Source organism: Momordica charantia (genome assembly GCF_013281855.1).
Source record: "Momordica charantia cultivar OHB3-1 chromosome 5 unlocalized genomic scaffold, Mcharantia_2.0 BLBB01000005.1, whole genome shotgun sequence".
NCBI lineage: Eukaryota > Viridiplantae > Streptophyta > Magnoliopsida > Cucurbitales > Cucurbitaceae > Momordica > Momordica charantia.
Genome location: NW_028275163.1, coordinates 1,259,925 through 1,285,938, shown reverse-complemented (window position 1 = coordinate 1,285,938; position 26,014 = coordinate 1,259,925). Strand labels below are relative to the sequence as shown.

The 26,014-nt window shown below is 33.4% G+C and overlaps 3 protein-coding genes across 11 annotated transcripts; 1 reads left to right on the top strand and 2 right to left on the bottom strand.

The window, feature by feature from the left end:
* Positions 1 to 396: 396 nt before the first annotated feature.
* On the bottom strand, positions 397 to 2,834 carry LOC111016137 (Calcium-binding EF-hand family protein). Of its 6 annotated transcripts, XM_088124233.1 has the most exons (7): positions 2,660 to 2,756; positions 2,386 to 2,470; positions 1,811 to 2,297; positions 1,463 to 1,723; positions 1,176 to 1,372; positions 886 to 1,060; positions 397 to 712 (listed from the first exon to the last, which is right to left on the bottom strand). In XM_088124233.1, exons 4-7 carry the CDS (start codon positions 1,647 to 1,649, stop codon positions 606 to 608), a joined length of 666 nt encoding a protein of 221 aa, XP_087980359.1. In that variant the 5' UTR covers positions 1,650 to 1,723; positions 1,811 to 2,297; positions 2,386 to 2,470; positions 2,660 to 2,756; the 3' UTR covers positions 397 to 605. The 6 variants fall into 6 exon arrangements, with proteins under 6 accessions (XP_087980359.1, XP_022147130.1, XP_022147134.1 ...); XM_022291438.2 differs by lacking the exon at positions 1,811 to 2,297 and having other exon boundaries at positions 1,463 to 1,688; positions 2,418 to 2,470; positions 2,660 to 2,815; XM_022291442.2 differs by having other exon boundaries at positions 1,811 to 2,470.
* A 985-nt stretch (positions 2,835 to 3,819) lies between these two features.
* On the bottom strand, positions 3,820 to 8,603 carry LOC111016140 (Homeodomain-like superfamily protein). Its single transcript, XM_022291445.2, has 7 exons — positions 7,772 to 8,603; positions 7,455 to 7,674; positions 5,429 to 5,505; positions 5,092 to 5,146; positions 4,752 to 4,830; positions 4,595 to 4,664; positions 3,820 to 4,484 (listed from the first exon to the last, which is right to left on the bottom strand). The coding sequence occupies exons 1-7, from the start codon at positions 7,985 to 7,987 to the stop codon at positions 4,047 to 4,049; spliced, it is 1,155 nt and encodes a 384-aa protein (XP_022147137.1). The 5' UTR covers positions 7,988 to 8,603; the 3' UTR covers positions 3,820 to 4,046.
* Positions 8,604 to 16,651: 8,048 nt separating this feature from the next.
* On the top strand, positions 16,652 to 25,077 carry LOC111016089 (NADH dehydrogenase ubiquinone complex I, assembly factor-like protein (DUF185)). Of its 4 annotated transcripts, none has more exons than XR_015791015.1 (15): positions 16,652 to 16,923; positions 16,993 to 17,072; positions 17,168 to 17,279; positions 17,882 to 17,964; positions 18,843 to 18,908; positions 19,899 to 19,999; positions 21,482 to 21,600; positions 22,014 to 22,054; positions 22,280 to 22,368; positions 23,237 to 23,417; positions 23,499 to 23,615; positions 23,754 to 23,798; positions 23,890 to 23,959; positions 24,193 to 24,321; positions 24,563 to 24,574. XR_015791015.1 is itself a non-coding variant. In XM_088124552.1 (14 exons), the coding sequence occupies exons 1-14, from the start codon at positions 16,866 to 16,868 to the stop codon at positions 24,695 to 24,697; spliced, it is 1,356 nt and encodes a 451-aa protein (XP_087980678.1). In that variant the 5' UTR covers positions 16,667 to 16,865; the 3' UTR covers positions 24,698 to 25,077. The 4 variants fall into 4 exon arrangements, 2 of the variants coding, with proteins under 2 accessions (XP_087980678.1, XP_087980679.1); XR_015791014.1 differs by having other exon boundaries at positions 16,653 to 16,923; positions 23,886 to 23,959; XM_088124552.1 differs by lacking the exon at positions 23,890 to 23,959 and having other exon boundaries at positions 16,667 to 16,923; positions 24,563 to 25,077.
* The last annotated feature ends 937 nt before the right edge of the window (positions 25,078 to 26,014 follow it).

Genomic DNA, 26,014 nt, shown 5'->3' with positions numbered 1-26,014 from the left:
TAGCACTAGACTATGTTCATGTTGACTTCTTTATTAGAATGGGTAGCGAAAAGAGTATAAAATCGCAACAATGACATAAAATACATTTTAAATCACCTTTAAACCATTTTTAAAGAAATATTACCTCAGGAAAAAAAATCCAAATGTACTATCCATAAAATTCAGGAACATTTCATAAGCAATCCAAATCAATGTCATATACATTTTTCTTTTGGGAAAAAAGGGTCTGATTCAACTGCCTTACCCAATAAAAAGAGCAAAAAATGAAGGCTTACATATGCTTATAGAAGTTGTTTCAAATTAACCACTCTCTCTTCAGTTAGCTTTCACCAGATCAGATTCTACGAGTCGATATATATACAGTAACAACAATGACGATGATGATGACAATGACGATGACGATGACAATAACATTCTATAATCTAATTCACATGGTCGTCCAAACATTACAATTCGTCAAATGAAATAAACAAACAAGAGTAGTCTCACTCTCACTATAATCACTAGACAAGTCTTTCATTTTTGAATATGAGATATCATTCTGACCTTATTTTTTTCAGCCATTGTCTCCATGGTGTCTTGATGTCCGCTGCTGTGTTTACACTTCATGTAAGAGAGAGATCATCATCCATGCCAATTCCAACCCAGTTAATGAAACCAAACAGAAACTCCCTAAAATTGACCTTCCCACTATTGTTCCAGTCCATTTCTTCTGCATCCATTGAGAAAACAGGGGGGAAATGAATATAAAATAAAAAAATCAAAACAGTTCAAAAGGATTCAACACGTTATTTGACCAGATAAGATCGACATGTTTGAACTTTCTAGGATGATTTTGCTAGACAAAAAAAATGGAAGGAGTATCTTTAGTGAAGGGAGCAATACTGAATCTTGTCTTTGTAATGCGTGCCGGGGATCTCTCGCTCGGAGAACCCTCGTTCAGAGCCTTGACCATCTCTTTCTTGTTGAGCTTGCCATCGCCGTTTTTATCGAGAAATATGAAAGCTTGGATGATTGTATCAAAAGTTGCTTCAAGTTGAGGTGAACCCAGCTTTGATTCCTGTAACAACAAAGCTTCAGGATGGTTACGCTTATGCCAAGAATGATAAACAGAATAATAAACAGGTTGAAGACTGAATGAAATGGGAGGGGTCACTAAGGTTGTTTGTGTGTACGGTCTGCGAATGCTCGTCCTTAAGGAGATAAATGAGACATAGGAGAACGATGAACTCGTTAAATTGTATTCCAGAGCTACCATCTATATCACAAGAGCGGAATAGATCCTCGACTTCCTCCTCAGTCATATGCATTTGCAGCTGTTGTAAGCATTTTTTGAGTTCTGCACGATCAATGCTTCCATTGGAATCTTCATCTGTGAGAGAGAGAGAGAGAGACACTGTGAGAAAATCTTGAGCAGGAGAAGCTCAGAAAGAGTGACGCAGATCGAAAAAGAAAAGCTCACCATACTGCTCAAACACACCCCTGATGTTTTGCAACCCCTCTTTGAATTGAGGAAATCTCAAGATTATGCCATTTAGTGACTTGAAATTGTCATGTCCAGTTGAATTTTTTTTTACTTCAAGCATTTTTCTTCCAAGCTTTGCATCCAATCTCTTATATTTATTTGATGAGCTGCAGCAGAGAAACATGCTTCCAACTTTGGACACGAGGGCAAGAATGAGATGCTCCTTTAGAATAAAAGATAGAGAAAATCAATGTGTGCCTGACAAGTCAAATGAAAACAATATCAGTGTATCCTATGAATGAGCAAGATAGCAATTCCTGAAGTTGTCATAAAGCCAAAAATGACCTGAGATTAGGGATACACAGAACCGTTCGTTGTAAGACCGTACAAGTTGCAACGTTTATCGTTTCTTGTCTATAAAAATGAAAGAGAAAATGCTACATATACAAGCATTTTAGAAGTAGTTTCCTCTCTTTCATCAATCATTTACTTTACATCCACTTGAAACCCCGAAAAGGAATTTCAGGTACACTCCAAAGTTTCTTCCAGAGTATTGCCAAGTAAAGAGAAAAAAACTAAAAACAAGTTCATTCTTCCAACTAGTAAGTAGTAGAATTACATCTGTACATTCTAACAACAAAAACAAATTTCCAGATATCCATCCTTTCCCAAAGCCTCAGCCACAATATCTTCCTCCAATTTCTAGACTAGACAACTAATTTGGTTCAAATTGCATCACTTGCAAAAACCGCATCCTTTCCAGATTTTCAGTCATCCATCCTTATGCATCTTCCTTACCCTCAAACTTCAGCCCTTTCATTTGGGAACAACCCTGGTATAAAATTTCAGTTCGGGGTTTCAACCAGATACTTATGTTCATAGCAAATTATATATTTAATTTAACGTAAATTCAAAGCAACCAGTCAAAAATGGCTTGAACATCGAAGTAAACCCCTAGATTGCACCATCGGCACCACGAGCAACATTCAACGAGCCAGAAGAATTCTATTTCAGCACACAGCAAACCACGGAACTTATATTAAAAATTTTCGCAAAAATAAATAAATAAATAGAAGATTCCAAGACGACGAACAGACTAATTTCTCTTACGCGTAAGAACTGCAAAACGAAAAGCCTATTTTCTTCCTCGAGAAAAAGAAAAAAACGTGGAACTGTGAAGAAATTTGTACTCACCAGGCGAATCTTCCATGGAAACACTGAGAAGCGAGGTATTCTAAATTTCTCGGGTGGGAAACAGAAAAGCAAAAGAGAGAAGAAAAATACGATTTGGGTAGCGGACTGGTCCAAAGTGGAGATGCCATTATGGATTTCTTTGAAAACAGAGCAGCTCTGCATAAGTATAATCCTATATGCCTTGTGCTTTTAAATATCTTTCAAGGAAGATGGGAGAATATTCTAATATTTATGTCTCTTAGTATTTTATTTAGCATAATATTTATGTATTTTTTCAGTTTAATAAATTGTGGGAGAATTAAACGGTCGAGATAACGATCGAGAAAGAAAGATATCACGTTATCCAAATGGTTGATCTTAACATGCTAGTCGCAGCACGATAGATATCTTAAATAAAAGATGCTTGAATTAATTATTACTCTGGAAAACAGGATTAAACCATAGTAATATTTACCATTCATCTTTAATTTCAAAATATAATTTTAGCTATTTCATTGGTATTAACAAAGAACAAAGGTTAATTTAAGATAAAAATACAAAACTGTGTTATAATATAATGTATGGTTAAGAATGTCTGCAGTCTTAGATAAAAGAGTAACTTTTGCAATTTACCCCTTTTCTATAATACTGTAATTTTAAGTTTGCTTCATTTTGGTTATAGTATTTTTTAAAATATCTATTATTTATTTTGGTGTACTAGTAAATGTACTTTCGAAGAGTATAATTTAGTCCATTTTTTAAAAAATTATTATTTTTGTCAATTTTTTTCTTTTCTAAAAGTTGCTATTTTTATCTATTTATTTCTCTCATAATTTCAATGTGATACTTTCAGGCTAAATTTTTTGAAATATAATCATTACTTGTATTAAAGGATTTTTATTGTACGTAAAATTTGTGTTAAGTTTCTACAAATAAAGACTCAAAAAATACAATGATCAAATTACATTTTAAAAGTACCGAGAGACTGGAATGAATCAAAAGTTAAAGAGTAGAAAGAGGAAAGGTTGATGTTTCCCCAAGCACCCAAATAAAACAATGCTGATTTGGCATAATTTCAAAAGTTGGCCAATTAGCACTTTGTTTCCTTTGAGACTGAAATATACAAAGGGAACATCCATATGAAAGTTTCCCATTCCCAAAAGCAAACTAAGATCACTCTCTAATAAACAAACTGAGAAGAATGTCAAATAAAGGGTGGAGAACAAAGAAACTCCAACAACCAAAAAAGGGTCTGTTTACAAAGAATATACAACAAACCACAAAACAGATTGTACATAATTCTTCATTAAAGATGTGAACATTTAGATGAGCTACATAGAGAAATCAAGAAAAAGAAAGTTGATCAGAAGAAAAGGCTGGACTTTTTAGAAAGGGAAAGTCCTGAGTTTCATCCAATATTACTCATCATCCACTCGACTTCATGACGCGCATTGCCCTCGAGAGCCATTGAATCTCCAAATACGGGTCTTGGTCTCTTCATTGCGGTGGCAGTTGTACCTACTCTGATTGGGGAAACCGGGCTTCCAGCCGATGTCAGGCAGCTATCCATGGAGCAGTCGCCGATTCGAGCCATAACAGTTGGAGCTTTTCGGTTTTCTAGAGCAGCAGCAAGTTCTGAAAAGGGAAGCACTTTTTGAGTCTCCAATGGTGCCATGTCTTTAGTGTCATTGGAGACTTTGATAGCCAGATCTGAGAGCTCTTCCCTGGCAGCTTCGAGCCCGGCTGACGCGGCAGCCTGATCGCTCAATGCTTGACAAGCCCGCTCGAGTATCGACTGCAGGTATTTTCCCTGTGCTTCGATGCGAAGTTGGAGATGACGCTGCACCTGCATACAGTAAAAACATGGAGTTGAAAACGGAAAAGAGTGAGTTTTCTCAAGATTTATGGCAACAGTCTCAGGTTGGAAGAATTTAGCAGCGTGGGGAGCTTTCTAACCTCCAGTTGTTCGTGTAGCCTTCTTTGAACCTCCATTTGCACCCGTAAAGCCTCCGTGACTTGGAAACCACTGTTCAAAAATATAAAAACACACTCAAGGGAAGAGAGACAGATAAGCATGGAATGCCATAAGATCAAAAGAAAAACTTGAACCTACTCATTCAGATCCTGTGTCATTATTCTGGACGATGGGGACGAAGAGGAACTCGTTTCTTGACTTTCTGCAATGCAAGAAGCTGAAAGCCCATACCGACGAGTCATTTAAACTTTTTTCTTGGGTGCAAGGACTTACCTCCAAGAAGCATTAGTAAAAATTCAAACAACACCCACTAATTATATGTGAAAACCGGTGTTTCGGGGGAGTCGATATGTCATTCTCTAAATAAAAAGGGCAAGCATGTCCCACAATTTGAACTATTTGATGTTTCATTCCATGAAATGCAGTAAGTATGCAATAGAACAAAGGAAACTGCCAAGTACTAAGAGGAAGTTTGTACCATCCTTAGAGTTCTCGGTCGATTCCTTGAACGATTGCTTTCCAAGCCGATATTTCTGCCAGCACAAGGCATCAAGAAAACATATGGTGTAAATATCTACAATGGAAGAACTTTCCGATGAGACGAATTCTGGACAAACACCAAATATGAGGAGAAAGTTCATGAACATGACCTTTATTCTCACTCCCCCTCCCCCCCAAATAAAAGGCAAAAAACGACTGTTAAGTTTTAGATGAGAAAGGATTTCATGAAAATTTATCAATAGAGAGAAGCGTGGTAAAATTGCGTGTCGGGCTCAGTCAGAAAATAGAATAATGTGATGGTGATAAGAACAAACCTGGAGGTGTGATTTTAAGTGATAAAGGGTGAGGCCTTTTACTCCCATTGTTCTCATAATAGTCTTTGGGGTTGCCTCTGCAATGAGCAGAGAAACCAAAATCATGACTGTGGTCATCAATGCATTTTAAGTATTATGGAATTACAATTAATAAGGAAAATCTGTCCCAAACATCTATTGTGAAGTTGGCAGGCTTAACTAAGATTATTGACGATTGAAGGTATACAACAGCGACTCGAGTCCCGAACCAAAGAATCAGTCCCAGTCAAAATGACTCAAGTAAATAAGATATGAATATTAGAATTTACCATAATCACGGGTGATTTAACAAAATCAGCTTAAACTTTTAGGTTAATTGATGATTTAACATGGTATCAAAAAAGGAGATCCAGTGTTCGAACCCCATCTAGAAACGATTAAATTTACCATAACCCATCAACTTAAGCTTTTGAGTTGATTTGTGATTTAATAGATGTCACGAAGAAAAAATCATGTACTTCTCTTTAGCATTCACATGGTAAATATATACTTGTTCTCTAGTCATAGGAAAAAAATTCATGAATATAATGAAATATAACGTACAAAAGAAAAGAAAACACCCCAAGCCAAAGCCAAAATGCCCTCCACTTAGCAAAAATAAGACAAGGGAAAGAATTGTAGAACTCTTTAGAAAGGGCACTCCTCTCCAAGAGGAGGCCATAGATCCAAAACATCCTAAAACTCTACTAAAACACTATCAACTCCATGATATAGCTCTCTAGCATCTATTAAAACATAAAACTTGTCCAATATATCGATAAGATCCTTCCTATTGGGCAACACAACCGTTTTCCAAACAGAACGAAGCCGAATTCATTTTCTTACTAAAGTTCTGGTCTTAGCCTTGTGTAGAAAGGTTATACAGTTGTGAAGTTTAGAAGCACTAAATAGGACAGCAATTTACAGGAAGATAAGAGGTTAGAATTACACATACTGCCATAGGCCAAAATGAAGAATTTAGAGAAGTTGTCATCATCGCATACTGATCTAACTGTTGATCTCAAACTTGTTTGAGTTGGTACCGAATGATTGAAGGAAAAATCGAACTTCCATGGATTAATGCGTTAATGGCGATTGAAAACTTAGAGATGACAGGATTTGAAGGAGTAGCTTGGCGTTTTGCCTCTGAGAAGTGTAATCTTGCAGAGGAATCTCGCAACCACACTTATTTTTATTTTTTTTTGACACACACTACTTCTAGGAGAGCTTATTTTAAAAGAAAAATGGAAACCTAACTTAAATGAAAGAAACAAATGGACAAACACCCACAAAAAAAGAAAAAAAAACCCCTCAAAAGGAGCCGAAAAAAAGAATAAAAACCAAAAACTAAAGTTATACAACTTCTTGGTCATAGACACATAAAGGGACACGGTTTGTCGAGTCGAGGATAGTAGACAAAATATAGTTATAAAGTTCTTTGAAAATGTTCCTATTTCTCTCAAGCCAAATGTTACACAAGACAGAGAGAAATGAGCTCTTCCCTTTGTCTCCAGATGGTAGTGTAACAACACCTCCTCCATCGTCGAGCCAGAATCGAGTGCATAATTTCTTATGAGCCAAAAGCACAGCAAAAGAAAAGAAAAAATCACTAAAATCTCCCTTACTGTTCTTCTACTCAATGGTCAATTTCTTTGAGAAGAAGTTGGAAAGAGAGGGAGGTTCCCAAATCCATGAGGCAAACTGATTATCCAACTTCAGCTGTTGAAGAAAACTTTTCATTACAGTAAAAAGGAACCAACATGTCAAAAACTACAATAAACAATGGAAAATGGAGAGGAATTGCTTATAAAATCCACGGCACAAAAATCTCAACACAGCCATATATGCAGAGAAACAAGAACCCAGAGTTTCCATAGTTACACATTGCAAGAAAAAAGGGGAAAAAAACCCCAATAGACCACATTCAACATTGCAGAGACACAGAGCCGGATTGCAAGGAAGAAAAGCAATTAGGAGTTAAATAAATAAAAGTAATAATAATACTCACTGTCGGGGCCGCCGAGTTGAGTGACGGCGTCGACGAATCGCTCGTGGAGCTCCGCCGTCCAGCGGAGGCGGGGCTTCGGATCCGACGTGAGAACCAGGCAAGCGTCGCCGGGGAGATTCGTTCCGTCGAGAGAACCCTGAAACTTGCCGTGGCCAACGCCGACGCCGACGCCGCCGTCGATCGGGAGCGCCGGAATGGCCGAGTACATTCCGGCCGCTTCCTGCGAAAACCCAGAGAGCATTTTGCTCCGGCGAGTGAAAAACAAGGGAAAAAATAACAATTGTGAGAGAGCAAAGAAGTGAAAGAAAAATATCCACCGGATAAAACGAAAACGGCCAATCGGGTCGGGTCCGGAGCCCCGCAAACGGGTCAAGGAAGAACTTGGACAGCGATGTTTCTGCGTAGTGTGTCTCTGTCCCAACTTTCTCTCCCCTCTTTCTCTCTCTCTCTCTTCTGTCTCTGTCAGTGAGAGTTCTGTATGAGCGTGGGTAAAAGGCTAAATCAGAAACGGCAACCTGCAGTCTACTTGCCATGTGATTGATTTTTAGAACTCTTTTTTTTTCTCTTTTTCTTTTCTTTTCCGTCAAAATTCTTTAATCTTTTTTCAATTTAAGCAAAGTGAACAGAATCCCATAAATAAACAACTCTCTGCCTCTGCCGAAGAACTCGATTTTCTTTTTCTTCTTTTCTTTTCTTTTTCTGCTCAAAGTGATTCCGACAAAAAACATCATCGTAAATCTAAGCACTTTCCAACCTCAGACACAGACCCTCTCTCTTCTTTCCCCTGTTTCTCTCTCTAGAACTTAAACCCATCGTCCATGGCGTCCGCAGAAACTTACCCATTTGATTTTTTACACTGATCAAAATCAAAATTAAAATCATTAAATTTTTCATTGTCTTCTTCGTTCGACCCACATGAGGAATTTGAAGCTTTCGCCGCCATTAATGGAGGATGGACCTCTCGATTGGTAATTGGCGTTCTTTTTTTTTTCAATTGGAGTGTAGAACGAAAGGGGGATGATGAAACTGAAAGAGGTGAATTTATTTTAATTTATGGATGGATAAGGGGAACAGAGTTAGTCCAAAAAAATGGGAGGCCAGCCAAAGCAGGGCGGCCAGCTGGTGGGTCTCGCCATTTTCTTAGCAGAGAGAGGAAGCTGATAGCGATGTTAACAAATGAAATGTTGAATTTTAAATTTAGTCTTCGCCTTTTATGATTGGATTTATTTAGTACCCACCATTTTTTTTTCCAGAATTTAAGTTCATTAAAACGGTTCTTTGGATTATGTAAAAATAATAATAATAATAAAATTGTTGGAAACTAAAAAATATATATAGTTTTTAATTGCATGTATTACGAGCAAATAAATTTTCCTGAAATTTTAACAGCTATTTATTTTTTAAAAAAATATGTTATTTTTTCTATATTTCTTTTTCTTATTTGTCAAAATTTTAATAGCAGTCGGCATGAGATTAATTCTGACCGATAAGCACCTATATATGTTTTACAAAATTAAAAATAAATGGTTGTCAGATGTGGTGGTATGATTTGAATTATTTGGGTATTGTGAGAGGACTATGAGACCATTTTAATCTATTAATTTTTTTCTTAAATACAAGTTTGTTAGATAAGTATTTAGAAATACTCCTAAAAGTGTATAACCAAACAACAAAATAATTAGTTATTAAATATATTTTTACTACCGACATGAATATAGTTTTGTCATAGTTGGTACCTATTCATTTGAGGTTCAAACTCTTTTTTTTTTCTTTTTAAAGATATTTGAGGTTCAAACTCTCGTATCATAATTTATTGTACTAAAACATGTATATGTGTAGTATATATATACTAAAAGTATTTGTTTCAAATACACTCCCAAACACATTGTTAAATGATGAAAAACGACGTGACACGTGGGCTAATATGATGAGCTGATAATAAACTAAGGTATGAAGCTTCAGACTCATTTTACGAAGAGTAATACATCAGACAAAAATGATAGTTCAGTCATAGAGTACCTTAGCTTTAATTATAGCTCAGCCAATGATGAGCTATATCACAACTACTCAACCGTCTTTCCAACAATGCATCACACATCATGATAATGTTATAACAATCCAATAAACGGGACCCACCAACTCACTCCTATATTATAGAGACATTCCATCAGGCATGTGATATATATATATATATACATTGATTACTCGTCTTGTGAGTTAATGACTCGAATCAATACTCACTTTAACATCAGAGTGTCTACTCTCTATTTACAGACCTTCATTTAGATATCTCGCTCCCTTACCTGTCGACTCATCCACTCAATGGGTTAGAATTTCGACATCAACACACAATCTAAAAAACAATGCTCGGAGGAGAAACACCAAGTATTTATTCTAAGTGTTTTTTATATTATTTTATTTCTCAACAATAGGTGGGAGAATTTCAAACTTGTAGATAGACCCACACCTCCTACATAAAAGAATGCTCTAGATCTCTACCTATCACAAGAAAAAGGTGCATCCACCCTCGAAATAGGGGTTGCTTTCTACGTCATTCTTATAGCTTGTATTGTCCAGTCAAGGGTCGCTTTGAACATATTATCTAAACTATTCACATTGAATATAACAAGACCTATAAAAACAATAATGTGCTACTATCATTTCTTCGTTTTTTTAAATAAATTTTCAAATTTCATAAATTTTAAGGCAATTTCAACTTAAATATAACTCCGATCGTCCTTGCCCACATTTATTACGATTTGGGAGCTGTTATCCAATACAATGCCGGGTTTCTAGTCCACTACTTCTATATATGGCTAGACCAATATTTTTCTAAGTGTCGCTCGGACTAATTGAATAAACACTATAGAATAAAGCCAATAAATTGTTTTTTTTTTTTTTTTTTGTGTGTGTGGTGATAGTGATGTAAATAAGTGAAAAAGAGAGAGGGTTTGAAACAAAAATGTGTTCCAAATTTCCAAGTATGGTGGTTGGGTTGGATTGTCTTTCTTGACAAGACCTCCCCTCAACTTGAAAGCAATAGGCTGCAAGGTGGAGCAGTGCTTTTGAACAGAAACATGATGGATGCAATCAATTGCTACTTTTACTCAAATACTTTGGCATTTATTGCTTAAAAAAAAAAAGTAAAAGCACTTTTTTTTTCTTTGACATGTAAAAGCACTTCTGAAACCTAGGTACTTTTCTTGTATTATCATTTATCACTCACAAGTTTAATGTCAAAAGGTATGTGAGTTTAAATTTATGTAATATATTAAATATCTCTCTTGTTTCTTTATCGGTTAAAGACACTTTTAGGCCATTTAGTGTTGTTAAGATCGAATGAAATTTTTTATGTACGTAGATCGATAAATTAACGAGGGATTGCTTGAACATAGTTTGATTGATTACGACATCTATTTTCGATTAAAAAGATAGTGAGCTCGAATCTCACCTCCACTTGTATACAAAAAGAAAAAAAATTGATGATGGGCTAAATGTATTCATAAATTACAAATGACAAGTAGTAAAAAGTGACATGAGATTCTTGATCAGAATAGAGATTCAATTGTTACAATCTTTTAAATAGCAAATACTAAATTGTTATATGCTCGAGTTTAGGGAAGACTAAATTGTGTTACCGACTCGAAACTATAGAGACTAAATCATTATAGGTTAACGTTTAGAGATTAAATCATTATATTAATCAAAGTATTTGGATCAAAAGTGTTTTTTATCTGATATTGTTTATGTAGCTAAATTGTTGTACTATATTTGATTAAAAAAAAAACATAACGTCACATTTACCCACGTGTGTTTAAGTAATGTATGAGAATGGCCATATAAGTAGGCTACGACGTATCTATCTCATCTATATTTTTGTTATTTAACAATATGTGAAGGTGGGAGTTTAAGCACACGAGCTTTTGATCGAAATTTCTCAACCAATTGAGCTAGACTCATGTTGGAATCTATCTTGTATTTGTGATGTAATCTTTTGAAATAGTATATGAATTCTATATTTATGTGAATGGAATTTTGTGTCAAAATAGATAAAAAAAAATGTGTCGAATGATTAAGATCAAAATTAAAGACTATAAAATAAAATAGACGTAATAATTCAAATATCAAAATATGGTAAATAATATCCATATGTTATTTTTACGCTTGTTTAAACAAATTTTTTACTTTTTGAAAAACCTTTTTTTTTTCCACGAGAGATCTCCAAACAATAGATGAAATTTTATTTTCTTGGTTCTCCCCTTAAACATTAATTTTATTTTATGAATAGTCTATTTTTTTTTTGCAAAGGTTTTATTTTTTAGTTTTTTTGATATCCGTGAGTATCCGAGCCAGTTTACGTACTTCTCGACTAATCTCAAGAGACAATCGTCTGATCCTATAATGTTTGGTGCCGGAAAATACATAGAAATTACTATAAATAACCTCTTTTATAAGTGGCATTATTTCAATTTCTCAAAAAGATTAGGCATGTTTGGATGCATGGACACGCTACCCATAACCAGGATAGCAAATTCTCTGAATTTACAAAATATATTTATAACAGTTTTTCCTTTCCTTGGGTGACGAAATGGAGAATTTTGTAGCTTATCTGGATTTTGGTTATTTTTATTTATGGCTGTCCAAAGCAAAAATGGTTTAATCTGTTTTGTTATTTTATTAATAACCACCACATGGTTGACAACTAGCCATACCTTAGCTCATCCTCATAGGGAACCAAAAAAAATTAAAAATTAAAAATTAAATAAAAATATTAAATCATTTTTATTATATATATATATATACTTTTCCATTTCTTGCCGATGCATACAACTTTAATGTGCTACATAATGCTTTTTATTAATGTATTGTATATATGTATTATTTGAATTAAATATTTTAAAAATGTGTGGACTATAATTATTTGAGATCTGGACATCTACAAGGTTAAATTTAACTTGGTTTTTGCCATAAATCGTCAATTAATTGATATATGTTGGCTGCCAACTTCTTCTCTAAATTTTTCAATTAATAAAATAAAAATTGAATGTGAAAATCAATTTGTTTGAATAAATATTCGTTGTAATTATTTTTTAAATATTTATTATAAAAATCGATAATGTTAAAATAATATTTTTATTTATGTTTTCGTTAATTGAATGAGACATTTCGGATAGTTTATATGAAGATTTAATTTGACATATATATTTTTTTTTCTTCCCACTTTCTCCTCCAAAAAAGACAAAATAAAACTAAAGTCAACTCACTAAAGGCCACACCCAAAAGGCCAATAATGATACATATATCACAAATTCACAGCCCCACATTCCTTCAACTCAATTAAAACACCACTCTCAAAGCTTACTTTATTTGGATTAATTAAAAGACATTATAGAAATTATATAAGAAAAATAAGACAAAATATTGGGGGCAAAGTGGACAAATCAATGAATCTTATCAGACCATTGTGTTTCTAAACTGCTGGAATCAAATCAGACATGGCTTGGGATGTTTGGACTCTGGCTTTTTATTTATTTATTTATTTATTTTATTTTTGTCATATTTCATATTACGATGTACAGAATCAATTAATTTTTGTTTAATAGAAAATCCATTTCGTTGTAGTGTTAATAACACGATGGATGGACTTCAGGAATAAAATCATGGTTCTGAAGTGTAATAATTTGATTAAAACTTTTAAAGGTATTTCATAGATTGAATAACTTCGCTTATTAAAATTTAGTAATTAAACTCGTAATTTAGTGCTTGTTTGACATGTTTTTTAAAGCGTTTGTTTAAAAAATTGATAGTATTCAATTAAAATTTTTAAGGGATGAAAATAAGTGTCTTTCAATACTTTTTAAAATGTTTGGATAATCAAAACTGATTTGGAAAATTTAAAAGACAAATAAATAGCCGTTAAAATACACTTTGAATGCATGAGCTGCGCATAACTTACCCGTAATTGACGTGTATTCTTTAGGTTGGAAGTTCATTTCCCGTATCCTTAAATTTCTTGTACAAAAAAAACGTTTTGAATGATCACTTTAACTACTCTTTTAATGTGTTTGAAAAAAAAAACTATTATTTTAATAAATACAAAAATACATTTTACAAAAATATGTCAAATACACACCCAACTCTAAGCTTATCGTGTTATTTGGCTGCATAAACAAAAGTGTGTGTTTGATTTTTTAGTTCTAAAAATAGTTTGAAACGTGTTATTTGGTCGCATAAACAAAAGTGTGTTTTTTTTTATTTCTAAAAATATTTTGAAAAGGTACTTAATTAGTATTTAAAAATTAAAATATTAAAATAAGCACGATGCTCGGTGTTCAACTTATTTAGGGGTAGGCTAATAATTTAATTTAAAAGTTATTTATTTATTAGGTCTACATATAAAACATAATATATCTACCACTATTGTACGTACATCCATATCTTTCTATACAGTGCTTTAACTAGTTAAATTATGCTCGTGTTGACTTATATACGTTTCTTTTACCTATGTATTTATACATGATAATACCATACTTGATTAGTTGATTATTAAAGCAAAAAAAGACATCGCTAGTTTTTAAATGTTTGCTTATTGTATAAAAAGTTAAAACCGCTTTTAACACATTGATCATATTTTATTTGTAACAACTTATTTTAAATTCACACGAATGATAAGATAACATAATTAAAATAAGTCACCAACTTGGACATAACATAATTGACTAAGTTATATATCATCAAGCAAAAGTTCGATAGTTCAAATTTCCCCCTATCATTGAACTGAAAAATAAAGTAAAATAAGTAATGACCTCTTGCCTCTATTATTTATAAGAAGTCACAGTATATACCATTTATGTGAAAAATATGAGTTTTTAGCGTACTTGAAATTTTGACATTTCAACGTGGTGTCGACTTTTAAATAAAAACTTTAAATTGAATTAAATCTCATTCACATGATCTGGAATAAGTTTGATCCCTATAATCCTTGAACTAAAAAATCTAACGAATCTCTAATTTTTCAATATCATAACTAATACGTAACAAATAGTTCATAGATTTATGAGACAATAAAAAAAAGGTATATTTGAATCTATCAGACACGACATTTAAAGAGAGTTTGAAACTCTCTGGAAGAATACTTTTCAAAATTTAGTGTTCTATTAGATATAATTTTTTAAATTTCGGGACTAAACCTAATTTTCTGTATGAATTATTTATTGCAGTTGGTTTGGTTTCAATTTATTATTGTTGTCTTTTTTATGTTTAAGGTTTGCTTCCATGTTCTATGGCTAAGAAAGTGGCTTTTTGCATCCATTTATAGGTGAAGAAAAGAGAGAGTGGTGACACTTGTTCAATCATGATTGTCAATTTCCTTTTTAAATATTTCATTGCTTTTAAAAGCCCATTTCTTCCACATGGCTATGTTTCTTGTGTAGGCAAATAGTACCATCAAAACCAAAAGTTAAATGGTTTCAAGTATAATATTATGCATAAGCAAATGAAGCTCTATCATTTTAAAACTCCTCTCTATCTTTCAAAGGAAAATTTCTTGTTTGTCAGGCTATGAGATCTTTGGTGAAAATGGTTGGCTTCTCGAATAATACGTACCATGTGTCGAGAAATGACAAATTTGCCAAATAAACAGACGTGCAAGTTGAAAGGACGAGGCTGAGAAGCAATAAAAATATCGTTGATAATATATATATCAAACTTAATGAATTCAAGTTAGTTTGCAAATTTGACCCGTCTACTTTTGGTATTGTGTCTATTTTTGGTATTTACATTTTAAGAAGTTTTAACTAATTGTCTAGACTTTTCAGTATATAAAGTCTTTAATTCACATGGTTATGAACAAAAATTTAAAATAAATGCAAACAAGGTCAACTAATTATACACATTTTGATAAAATAACTCACAAACTAATAATAATATTTTAGCATTTATTTATTTTAATTCATTCAATCTAGCCACCTAATTTTTAAACTCGTTACTCATGATACAATATATTATTGGAGATGAGTACCTCTCAAATAATATATAGCACATGCAAGAAAATGACAAATTTGCCAAATAGACTAATTTGACAATAAATAAACAATGAAATTAAAAGGAATTTAATTTAATATTATAGTTAGAGTTTTAAATAAAGGCTAAATGTATGTTTTGTTTTCTTAACATTCTTCAATATACCTTTTTTTCTATGGGTGAATGTTAAAGTTACACAGACATTATATATTTTTAAACCATCTTAACAACAATAAAACTTTAAATTCATACATAATATTATGATTCAACCATTTGACATTATCTCTCAATTAAAGTTGGCTACAATTTTTTATAAAATAACTCACGAACCAACTATTATAAATCTAGTATTGATCCTTTTAAAAAAATATAAATAAATAAATAAATAATATATATAGTATTGATTTTATTATTATTATACTTTTTTTGAAGTCAAGTATTGATTTTAATTAATCAAACCTAACCACCTAAGAAACTCATTTATCCATCTCTTATTTATATGGGCATGACATCTTTGGCCAAGATGATTGTGCTATTCAAATAATACTTGGCACATGCAATATGATGACAAATTTGCCAAATAAACTAATGTAGTAATTAATAAATAACAAAACTAAAAGGAATTTAATATAACTCAATATTTCGAATTTTTTAAATTAAAGTTAAATATATATTTTACAATATTATTGTTTAAAAAGTTTCAATTTAATTATTTATGTTAATAATATTATCCAATTATACTTTTTTTTGGTAGAGAAGGTTAAAGTTGGCCTATGATAAGTTAAATGAGGTTCATCCTATGATAAGTAAAATGTTAAAGTTTCTCGTTCACTGCCATGTGTCATTGTTTTTAATATTTATGTATATACACACACAATAAAATAATTATATTATCTTCTTTATTACATATATGCACCAAAAAAATCATGTATTATTCTTTAGCCACCCACCTAATATACATATTCGAGAGAATTAGACCTTACAAATTAAACAATTAAATAAAAATTTCTTTAAGAAAAAAATATTTATTGAAAAATAATTTAAAAATAAAAAAGAAATGGGGAAAAATTTATCGCCCCATTCGCCTTGCCTATGAACATCCCTTATTATCTGTCCGGCCCTCATTTGGGTGATGGGAAAAAAATTTCTACCATCCTCGCGCGATCGAGAATCTAAATAGAAAATTTCCGACCGGTTTAGGCAGGTCCCCCACTCCCCACAAAGAAAATCAAAAGCCCAAAGGCCCGTAAAAGAAAAAATGAAATAAAAAATTTAACCAAAAGGTGAAATTAATTTGGCGCGAGGGTTAATGGCTGCCCCTTCAGAACCTCAACCCTTAGTTCAGCGAATTCCACTGTCAATTTCCTTCAATCGCTTAACATCCTGGCTATGGCGTCACTGATGTCCTCTTGCAGAAGTTTTTCTCTGCTCTTCCACTCTTTCAGAGGTACACGAATTCTCTCTTTTCCCACATATTCTGCAATTCCGTCTCCAATACTTTAGTTTTTCGTTGCAGTGATTTCATGTCAACGATCGTGCGCCGTTCTATCTCAATGTCTTTTCTCTACTCACATTGTTGGTGACGAGCCGATTCTTGTAAGCATATATCGGTTTTTTTTTTTTGTTAATTTATTTTTTGCCTCACATTTCGCATTTCGGAGTTATGGATTTCGATGAGTAACTCTCGTCAGGTTCGCGATTTCATACATTCCGCATTGTATGATCCAAATCACGGATACTTCGCTCAGCGGTCACGGTCAGTGGGAGTTCTGGAGCGCAGCATTAAGTTCAATCAGCTTGAAGGTATGTCATCGTTTCAGATTTTATATTTAGGAGATACTCACGAGCATTCGGCATGAATTATAGGCGTCGGTATGATTGTGTTGTCATTATTTTGCTATAATAGTTCGGAGGTACTCAAGGGCAGCTAGAATGAGCTGCTTGCAGAAGCTCAATGAAAGGAGTCTGAAAACCTCGTACATGGAGCCATACACTTCTTTATCATTTTTTCTTCTTTTTAACAATTTTTTTTTCAATGTTGAAACTAATTTTCAATATTACTTATGTGAATCATGATGTACGGGGGTTATCTGGCAACGATCTTGTATGTTATATTGATTTTATATTTCGGAAGTTGTCCTTCTCCAAGACTTCTCCAAAAAGTGCTTTTCCTAGTATTTTGTCTAATCTATGCTGACATTGTCCTTTTTCGTAGGTTTCTCTATTGCATACTTTTCTACTAAATCTATTTTTTTCCCCAGCAATTGGAATATTTTTCCTGTCTTTTGAATGCCATGTGTCATACTCTTGTCAATCAACATGGCAGTTTCTTAAGAAGCATAATGCAGTACCCATATCATTGCCGTGATGTTTTGCTCATGTACTGAAGTGCGTGTATGATTTAGGCAGGAAAGCTTATATGAGATATTTGGATAAAATCTACAAGCAGAGTGACATTTCATGGTTTACTCCAGTGGAACTTTTTAAGGCAATTAATTCCTCTCACTCTCTCTCTCTCTCTCTCTCACACACACACACACTCACAGAGTGATGCATGACTTCAGAAAGTCTGTAGTTTGGTTGTTATGCTTGGGAAGAAATTTTCATATCTTTTGTGGAGGGCTTAGGGGTGAGGAAATAATTGACGAGTTGTGTTGTTCTGTACTTAGCTTCTAGATGGAGTTTCTCGTCTGAATATTTTGTAAATACTCTTTTATTCTGTTGAAGTCATTGAAGAGCGTCTCTCCTTTCCATCTCTCTCTCTCTTTCATGGAGTTTATCCATATGGTTAATGATTCAATTTGGCCATGTGTAGTGCAAGGTTTAAAAATGGATACAAAACCTTTTTATTCATGTTTTCTGGAAGAAGATTAGAAATGGTTAGCGGGCCAGTGGCATAATTACTCTGCAAGCTAAAGATTTGGGCGGGGTTCTTTTTACATTAGTAAAATATTCAAAAAGTGAAAACTGTCTATCAAATTCTGTTGTAAGATATAACTGATTGCTATGGATTCGTGATGAAAGTTAATTAACTTCTTCATAGGACATTATGTGTAATATTAGCACCAATTTGGACAATTTTGTTCCTAGGGTTCAATGGTTCTGATATTGGGCATGCCCCTCTCCATGTAATTCTTGAGAAATGGGATAAAACTAGCATGAATAAAATTATTCATGAATATTCTTTGTTAACTTTTTGCCTACCTTGGTGAGAGTAGAATCAAAACTTCCCTTCTCAGTAACTATGAAACCTGGCTTACTTGATCAAACAAGTTTGTGGCTATAACATTTATGTTTGCCTTTGTTTGTCTATTTTGCCCTGTCAGCTTTCATTGCCTTTGATTTTGCAATTTTCTTTCCTTGTAGCCTTGGTACGCCCATGGGATTGCTGAAGCAATCATGCGTACTGCCAATCTTTCTATTCCTCTGAAAGTAAGATTCCTATCTTTCTTGATCTTTTAGTGTAAATGCATAGCCATTCCACGATCTTTTTGTTACATTTTTTTTGTTGCCGTGGCATTTTTTTTATCCTAGCGAAGTGGAGGGTTTTTATTTTGTAACCTCGTTGACTTTGGCTTTTGGAGGATATCTTGTCTTCCCATCTCCTGTTTATCTTGAGTGCTAAAGAACTAATACTTTTTGTGGTGGCTGGTTGATGTATCCGGTCCCACACAGAAATGCTCAAAGCTTTCTGTGTCAAAATAGAAAATTGAATTATTGGCAATCTTTTTCATACAACCATAGTTAGGAAGTTGAGAATGACTGATTTTTACCCTGAAAGGCTCCAGTCAGGAAGTCTTTTTATTTGATAGGAACCACCACTAGTAGCTTGAGAATTGTATTTTTCTCTCTTTGGCAGATATGCGAGTATTGTAGGAGGCATATAGTTATAAACCGTTCCTGCTAATTGTTTACTAATTTTAGATTTGAATTTTAGAAATCAATATTTATACTCCTACTACATGGATATTCCCCCGCAGCAACACTATGCTATAACTTTTTTTCTTTTATTGGGTTAGGAGAAATTTTTTTGAATTAATGCAAAAGATGTATAGAACCAATAGTGTGCGAGGGCATAAGGCATCTCCTAACCAAAGTCTTTAGGTTTACAAATATGCCCTCCTGTTGGTATTAATACAAAGAGTCATTTGAAAGATCCTATGAAGAGAACACTATGTGGAAGACACAAAATGAACAAAATCAAGAAGTTCAACAGTATTCTATGTTTCTCTTCAAGTTCTTCCATTTGTTCAATGCAAATAAACTGATGGCCTTCTGAGCATTGTAACAGATTAATTTGTTACAGCCTTCTTTTTAAATAGGAGCCTTCAAGAAGTTGAAATAGTTATATGCTCTGAATATCTAATTATGCAATTGCAATGCCAACTTGATTGTGTGTGTGTGTGATTTTTGTGTCCACAGATATATGAAATTGGTGGTGGTTCAGGAACTTGTGCAAAGGGGATAATGGATTACATAATGTTGAATGCACCTCCAAGAGTTTACAAGAATATGACTTATACGTATGTGCTTTTGCAGTACTTTTTCTCAACCTTGAAATGAGTAAAACCTTCCAATGCCATTAAGCTGGCATATCTATATAGTTATAGACTAATATCTTTATGGCACATCTATGACACGTGCTCCTAATAGAGGCAAGATTAGCCAACGAACTATTTTTAACAATTATTTTTTGTAAATACAGAAGGCTTTTTAGAGAGGGAACTTATAGATTTGGTATACAATCCAAATTCCATTTTTTGTTTTCAGATTCATTGAATCAGATGGATTCAATGAATTCATGTTTTCTGGTAGACTCGTATTCAAAAACTGTTTTTGGATTCTGTGATCCAAACGGTGGAAATTCTGAAAACAATATTTTTATGTTTTCAGTCCTGAATTTGAAACTCTAAAATGTAGAATTTCATTAAAAAGGATAAAAGCTTTGATAAATATATTCTATCATATTATAAATTCATTTCATCTTGGTTAAACTAAAAAATGTTAAATGCAATATATTATAAAATATATAATATTGTAAAATAATAATAATACAAAATTTATAACATATATGTTAATAAATCAATTAATATTATTTTAGAATTAACTATATGATCATATATTTCATAGTAAAGCTATTGTTTGTAAAATATAAATCTCTATTCTTTTTTAGAGAACATATTATATTAACCTAGAATTGTTTGAAAAGTATACATTCCATAATGTGAGTTTTTTTTTTAATTATTTTTTTAACCTTAATATATGACAACCTTAATAAATATCATGACTAGTGAATTAGGATAGTGAAAAGATAAAACACAAGGGAAAATGCTATTTTATTTGTTATTTGAATCTTAAAAATATACGAGGTTGAACACTTTTTCATGTCTTTATCATTTTAATAAATCTTATACGTCTTCACTCTTAAATTTATTAACTGTCATTTTTCCATAATAATGTATGTTTTGTATTAAATTATTCTATGAAGTTCAAATAAAATGAAATGTATATTATAAGTTGATAGGTTGTTTTTGTCACTTTGTCTTGTTATTCATAAACCTATACATTGATTATTTTGTAAGAAATCATCGAGAATTTCACAATTAGATGGTGAATGAAGTTTTTAGTCTAAGCAAGAGATAAACTTTAAAGTTTCATTTTGTCAAATAATATAAATATATTAACCATCATGGATAGTGGTTAATGAAGGTCAATGTAAATAGTAAAGAGATTAGAGAAAACAATTTCAAACTATGGTGGACACCTATCTTGGATTTAATATCTTACGAATTACTTTTAGTAGTCAAATGTTGTAGGGTTAGACGGTTATCCCATGAGAATAGTCGAGGTACATGCAAGTTGTCCAGACACTCATATAAGAAAAAATTATATATATATATATAAAAGTATATTCATAACTTTGTCTCATCTGAGGTTCTCCTCTCTCCCCTTGCTTCAATTTTTCTTCCTCCTGTCTCACGTGAAAACTACATATACAACTGTAGCTCAGTGGAAATAAGTCCCTCATTAGCGGACATACAAAGGCAAACTGTTGGAGAGGTTCGTAGTCACCAATCAAAATTCAGAGTAGAGTGTCGTGATGCTGTTGACCCGAGTGGATGGGGTATGTTCCTACTTTTCCCTCTACTTTTTCACCATTGTTTTCAAGTGTTCTATCTCATAAATTTAGGTTGTTTGATGATTTTACCTCGGGGTTTTTATTCATCTCTAAGTGCTGTCAATGACACATTGGTTTGTGGGGTAAGCATAACGTTGGATGTGTTGAATGGGTGAAAATTCCACTTGTAGGCTGTAAACACAAACATAATCTTTGCAAGCTCAGAAACTAATGCCGAACTGACTATCAGTATGACGGAGGACTATATTTTTCATCCTGACAACACCAGCACCACCCTCAAAGACCCCCCCCCCCCCCCCCCCCCCCCCACTATAAGTTGAGAATGAGATCAAACATGCCCTCTGCGTTTATGATTCTACAATATAGTTGTAATGTTATCCATTGCTCTCTTATAATAGGGGACGTGCAGGAGCAACCATGCTGGGTAATAATGCTTGAGGTATCTCTCATCTTTTGCGCTCGTATATCTTGAAGTAGTTCACATTCTTTCAAAAAAAAAAAAAACTCCACTGAATAAGTGTTGATCGGGACAGTCAGCATGAGTGCTCACAATTGGGGAAAAGACTGTCGTGTGTATTTTGTCATCTTTAAGAGGTTTTCAACTTTCTGTAGATTTTGACTCAATTATATGCTTACCGACCAATTTAATTATTCAATCTAACAGGTACTTGACAATCTACCTCATGATCTTATTTACTCAGAAAATCAAGTTTCCTCATGGATGGAAGTATGGGTAGAGAAGCAACTCAATAGGTATACAACATTTTTCATGCCTGCCCGGTTTACTTCTTGATGCATTTTTCTAAAAGAGGTGACCTCTTATTTGACTATTGGTTCACTTATTCACTACAAGTGACGTGGTTGAATACTTCATGAATGAAAGGTGTTTTATCGACACCCTTTCACTTCAATTACTGGTCCATTGTCATTTTCAGCGATCTGCATATTCTCGTTTCTAAAGCAACATCAGTGGGCTTCATCCAGAAGTTCACCTTAAAAATTTGAAGTTATTATCCTAAAGTCGAAACTCTTAGGAGGTCATTTTGGCATAGTCAAAATTATCTCTGTCGTTTTCTAAAATTACTTGAATTTTATTGTCAAACATGGAAGTAACTTTTGCATTTGGTAATTGGCATGAACTTTCATGTAAAATAGTAATTTTGGCAATGACATACTAGAAATTTTAGAAAATGACAAAAGTAATTCCAAATATGTCAAAATCACTCCACGACCTTACTTGAACATGATCTGTTCTATAGGTTGTACAACTGTTTCCTTGAGTTATAAGATATGTCAAAATCACTCCCACACATGTCCTTATCCTTTAATAATTTTGCGTCGCTGCCTCGCTCTTATAATTCTCGGTAGTTTGGAGGAGAAAAAAAGAAAAAGAACCGGTCTCAATTTTGGTCATGGTTAAAGCATCTTGGTACCTGGCTCTGTTTTTAAAACTTTACAGTCAGAGCCATCGACAGACATTGTATATAAGCTTCTGTGATGTGACTTGGTAACAGATGACAATTACAAATGTGCCTTAAAGCTATCCCTAGCAAGCTGTTTAGCTTACTTTTACATGTGACGATTTCTTCAAGTCGTTGCTGATCCTGCCTCTCCATGACAGCAGGGAGTCACTTGTAGAATTATACAAGCCATTGCAAGACCCTCTTATTAAGCGTTGTGCAGAGATTGTGAATTTCAATGAAAATGACCATGCCGAAAGCAGTGTATTATCAAAGGCAAAAGGCATTTGGTCTAAAGCTTTTCCAAAACCTAGAAGATGCTGGCTACCAACTGGATGCTTGGTGAGAAACCACTTCATGATCCCGCCCCCCTCCTCTCTCCCCCAAGATTTCACCAACCCTAGTGCCGTACTGGTTTTGCAGAAACTACTTGAAGTGTTGCATCATGTGCTACCAAAGATGTCATTAATCGCTTCGGACTTTAGTTATTTACCTGATGTGAGGATACCTGGTGAAAGAGCACCACTAGTTTCAACCAAGGTATGTTCTTTCTTCTAGTTGCGAGGATTGAAAATCCTGCAGCCTGGTATCTTCAGGACGATAGCCTTTATGTTTTAAAACAACAAAACCAGTATATAGAATCATTGTAGTTTCAGTTGTTTATGTTTCAACATGCAGGCAGATGGAACCAGCTCAGACTATGAAAGCTATCTAGATGCAAAGGTATGCTACTACAGCCCGAGTCCAGAAGCTTCAAATTGGATTCAGTTTTCTAACTTGCCTATCTTAATAATCTTTTATTCTTCGAAGGCAGTCCGGTTGGCAAGGGCTTGGGGTCTCTTAGTCATACTGGTAGCTTAGAGTTCTCAAGTTCGAACCTTCCAGTAAGTTTAATACAAAAAATCTTTGATATCTCCTAGATCTAGACCTTGGGGCGGGCGCGGGTGCCCTTAGGTATAGGACAGTAAAGCTTCGGCTCCCCAGTTAAAAAGAAAAAAAATCCCTTATTCTTATCGTATAATTTAAAGGGTTCATTTCGGCTGTTACCTTTTTCTTTTGCCATCGAATGTTGCCATTTTCACAGGGAAGAGGTAATAATATTTTGTTCGATCTGCAGGGTGATGCTGACATCTTTTTCCCCACAGACTTTGTATTACTGGAACAGATCGACCATTATTGTTCTGGGTGGCTGAAACTGCATGGAGATAAAACGCCAAAGACGGGGAAAAAGCGGCGAACAATAATCGTAAGTTGCACAAATCTCTAATGTGTTAATTGTAAAAACTGCAGTTTGCTCTTGAGAAAAATGCCGCTTGATTCTTGTTAACTTGCTCACTCAGATGATGAGGGATAAATAACCTCAGATACTAAACAGAGGCTGAAGTATATAATTGTTATTAACGATTTCTTCACAAGTTAAAAATCATGATAATTTAAAGACTTAATCGTCAGTTTGGTGTTGGCATTGATGAACTTTTTGGTGGCAGCTTGATACTTCGTCATTTATGGAAGAGTTTGGATTGCCATCAAAGACGAGATTGAAGGATGGTTACAACCCACTTCTGGACGATTTCAAGAACACGAAATTTTATCTCAGTGTCCCAACGCATAACATCAAGTAGAGGAGAGGAAGCTTCTTCCAACAATTCTGTTTTGGAATTTTCCAATTTTTTCTCGTGTGTATTGTATGCTTTAGAAATAAGAACACAGAATGAAAACAATATCCGGAGCGGGGACGGGGAGGCTCTCGAAACCAAATGAGACTCGAAAAAACATGGGAATTAACACCAAAAGTCTCGGCCATTGGTGGAAATTTCAAAGTCCTTGAAGACATAATAACAAATTTTGTTTTTATTTTTTTCTATTTCTAAACGTGGTATTAATTTCATTTAAATATTGATACTATGATCCTTTTCTTAGAAATAATATTATGGTGATTTATTTTCTCAATAATTGTAATTAAGATTCATCATATTGTTAGTCAACTAATTCATTGATCTAACTTATGATATTAAGTTTATTTTTAAAATTATGCTGTGTTCTTAAATTTGTACTATTATAAGCTTATTTTAGTTCTTTTTGAAAAAAATTTGTTAAAAAAAATATTAGTCATTTTAGAGTTACATATTCTGTATCAACTGACATTTTTTGCCATTTTTTTTGGTACAAGTTGGGAGGAATTTGAATTCATGCCAATTTTTATTATGTTCTTTATTTCTCGTCCAGCAAAAACTAATTGAGTTTCGTTTAATCACCCAGAAGCAGAAACCAATGTCTCGGAGACTCATTCTGACCAAAACAAGGGGTGAGTGTTTATCATCTTTCAAATATTAGATTTTAGGGAAGTCAAAAAACGTAAACGTCGGGGGTGAGCCTTATTATAAGAAAAAAAAAGACCCTTGAAAGTAAGAGTTTGAGTTGCGTGAAAGTCGTCGATGATAGCACTCTAATAAGGACGTATACCAATTATTGTTGTGTTATTTGTTGATTGCACCCATTATCATTAAAGTTCCATTTACGATTTCTTAAGAAAAAGCATTAGTTTCATTTTTCATCTTTTTGAAGAATACTAGTATGATTACCAAAACTTTCTTTTCATTATTTTCTATATTCACTAACGTGAACATTTTGGGCTATGGTTTGGTTACAATTTAGATGTACTTTTTTGAAGCAGTGAGAAATTTATTTCGAAAAAGTGATTGAAAGCAATTTTTTCTGGTCAAGTCGAGTCTAATGGTTAAATTTTTTTTGTTTTTGAATGTTGATTTATTTTTGGTACCCCTTGATCCATGTGTTTTTTTTACTTGCTTAATACTTATTTTTATACATATATTCTCATACTTTGGGTCAATTTGAGTCTGGTGGTTAAAGCTTTTTTTATTAAATTTAATCTATCTTATTCGAGTAATTTATCACATTTTGTAATATCACTTAAGTAA

Excerpts from the sequence above, each read along its gene's own strand:
- LOC111016140 (XM_022291445.2), bottom strand. The coding sequence starts at position 7,987 with ATGGCAAGTAGACTGCAGGTTGCCGTTTCTGATTTAGCCTTTTACCCA. Across the intron at positions 5,506-7,454 it reads TCAACTCGGCGGCCCCGACA|AGGCAACCCCAAAGACTATT; the intron begins GTGAGTATTATT and ends TGCTCATTGCAG. Across the intron at positions 4,485-4,594 it reads GGCTACACGAACAACTGGAG|GTGCAGCGTCATCTCCAACT; the intron begins GTTAGAAAGCTC and ends TACTGTATGCAG.
- LOC111016089 (XM_088124552.1), top strand. The coding sequence starts at position 16,866 with ATGGCGTCACTGATGTCCTCTTGCAGAAGTTTTTCTCTGCTCTTCCAC. Across the intron at positions 20,000-21,481 it reads TACAAGAATATGACTTATAC|CTCAGTGGAAATAAGTCCCT; the intron begins GTATGTGCTTTT and ends ATACAACTGTAG. Across the intron at positions 23,616-23,753 it reads CACCACTAGTTTCAACCAAG|GCAGATGGAACCAGCTCAGA; the intron begins GTATGTTCTTTC and ends TTCAACATGCAG.
- LOC111016137 (XM_022291437.2), bottom strand. The coding sequence starts at position 2,821 with ATGCAGAGCTGCTCTGTTTTCAAAGAAATCCATAATGGCATCTCCACT. Across the intron at positions 1,373-1,462 it reads GGGTGTGTTTGAGCAGTATG|ATGAAGATTCCAATGGAAGC; the intron begins GTGAGCTTTTCT and ends TCTCTCTCACAG. Across the intron at positions 713-885 it reads CATTACAAAGACAAGATTCA|AAGAAATGGACTGGAACAAT; the intron begins GTATTGCTCCCT and ends CAATGGATGCAG.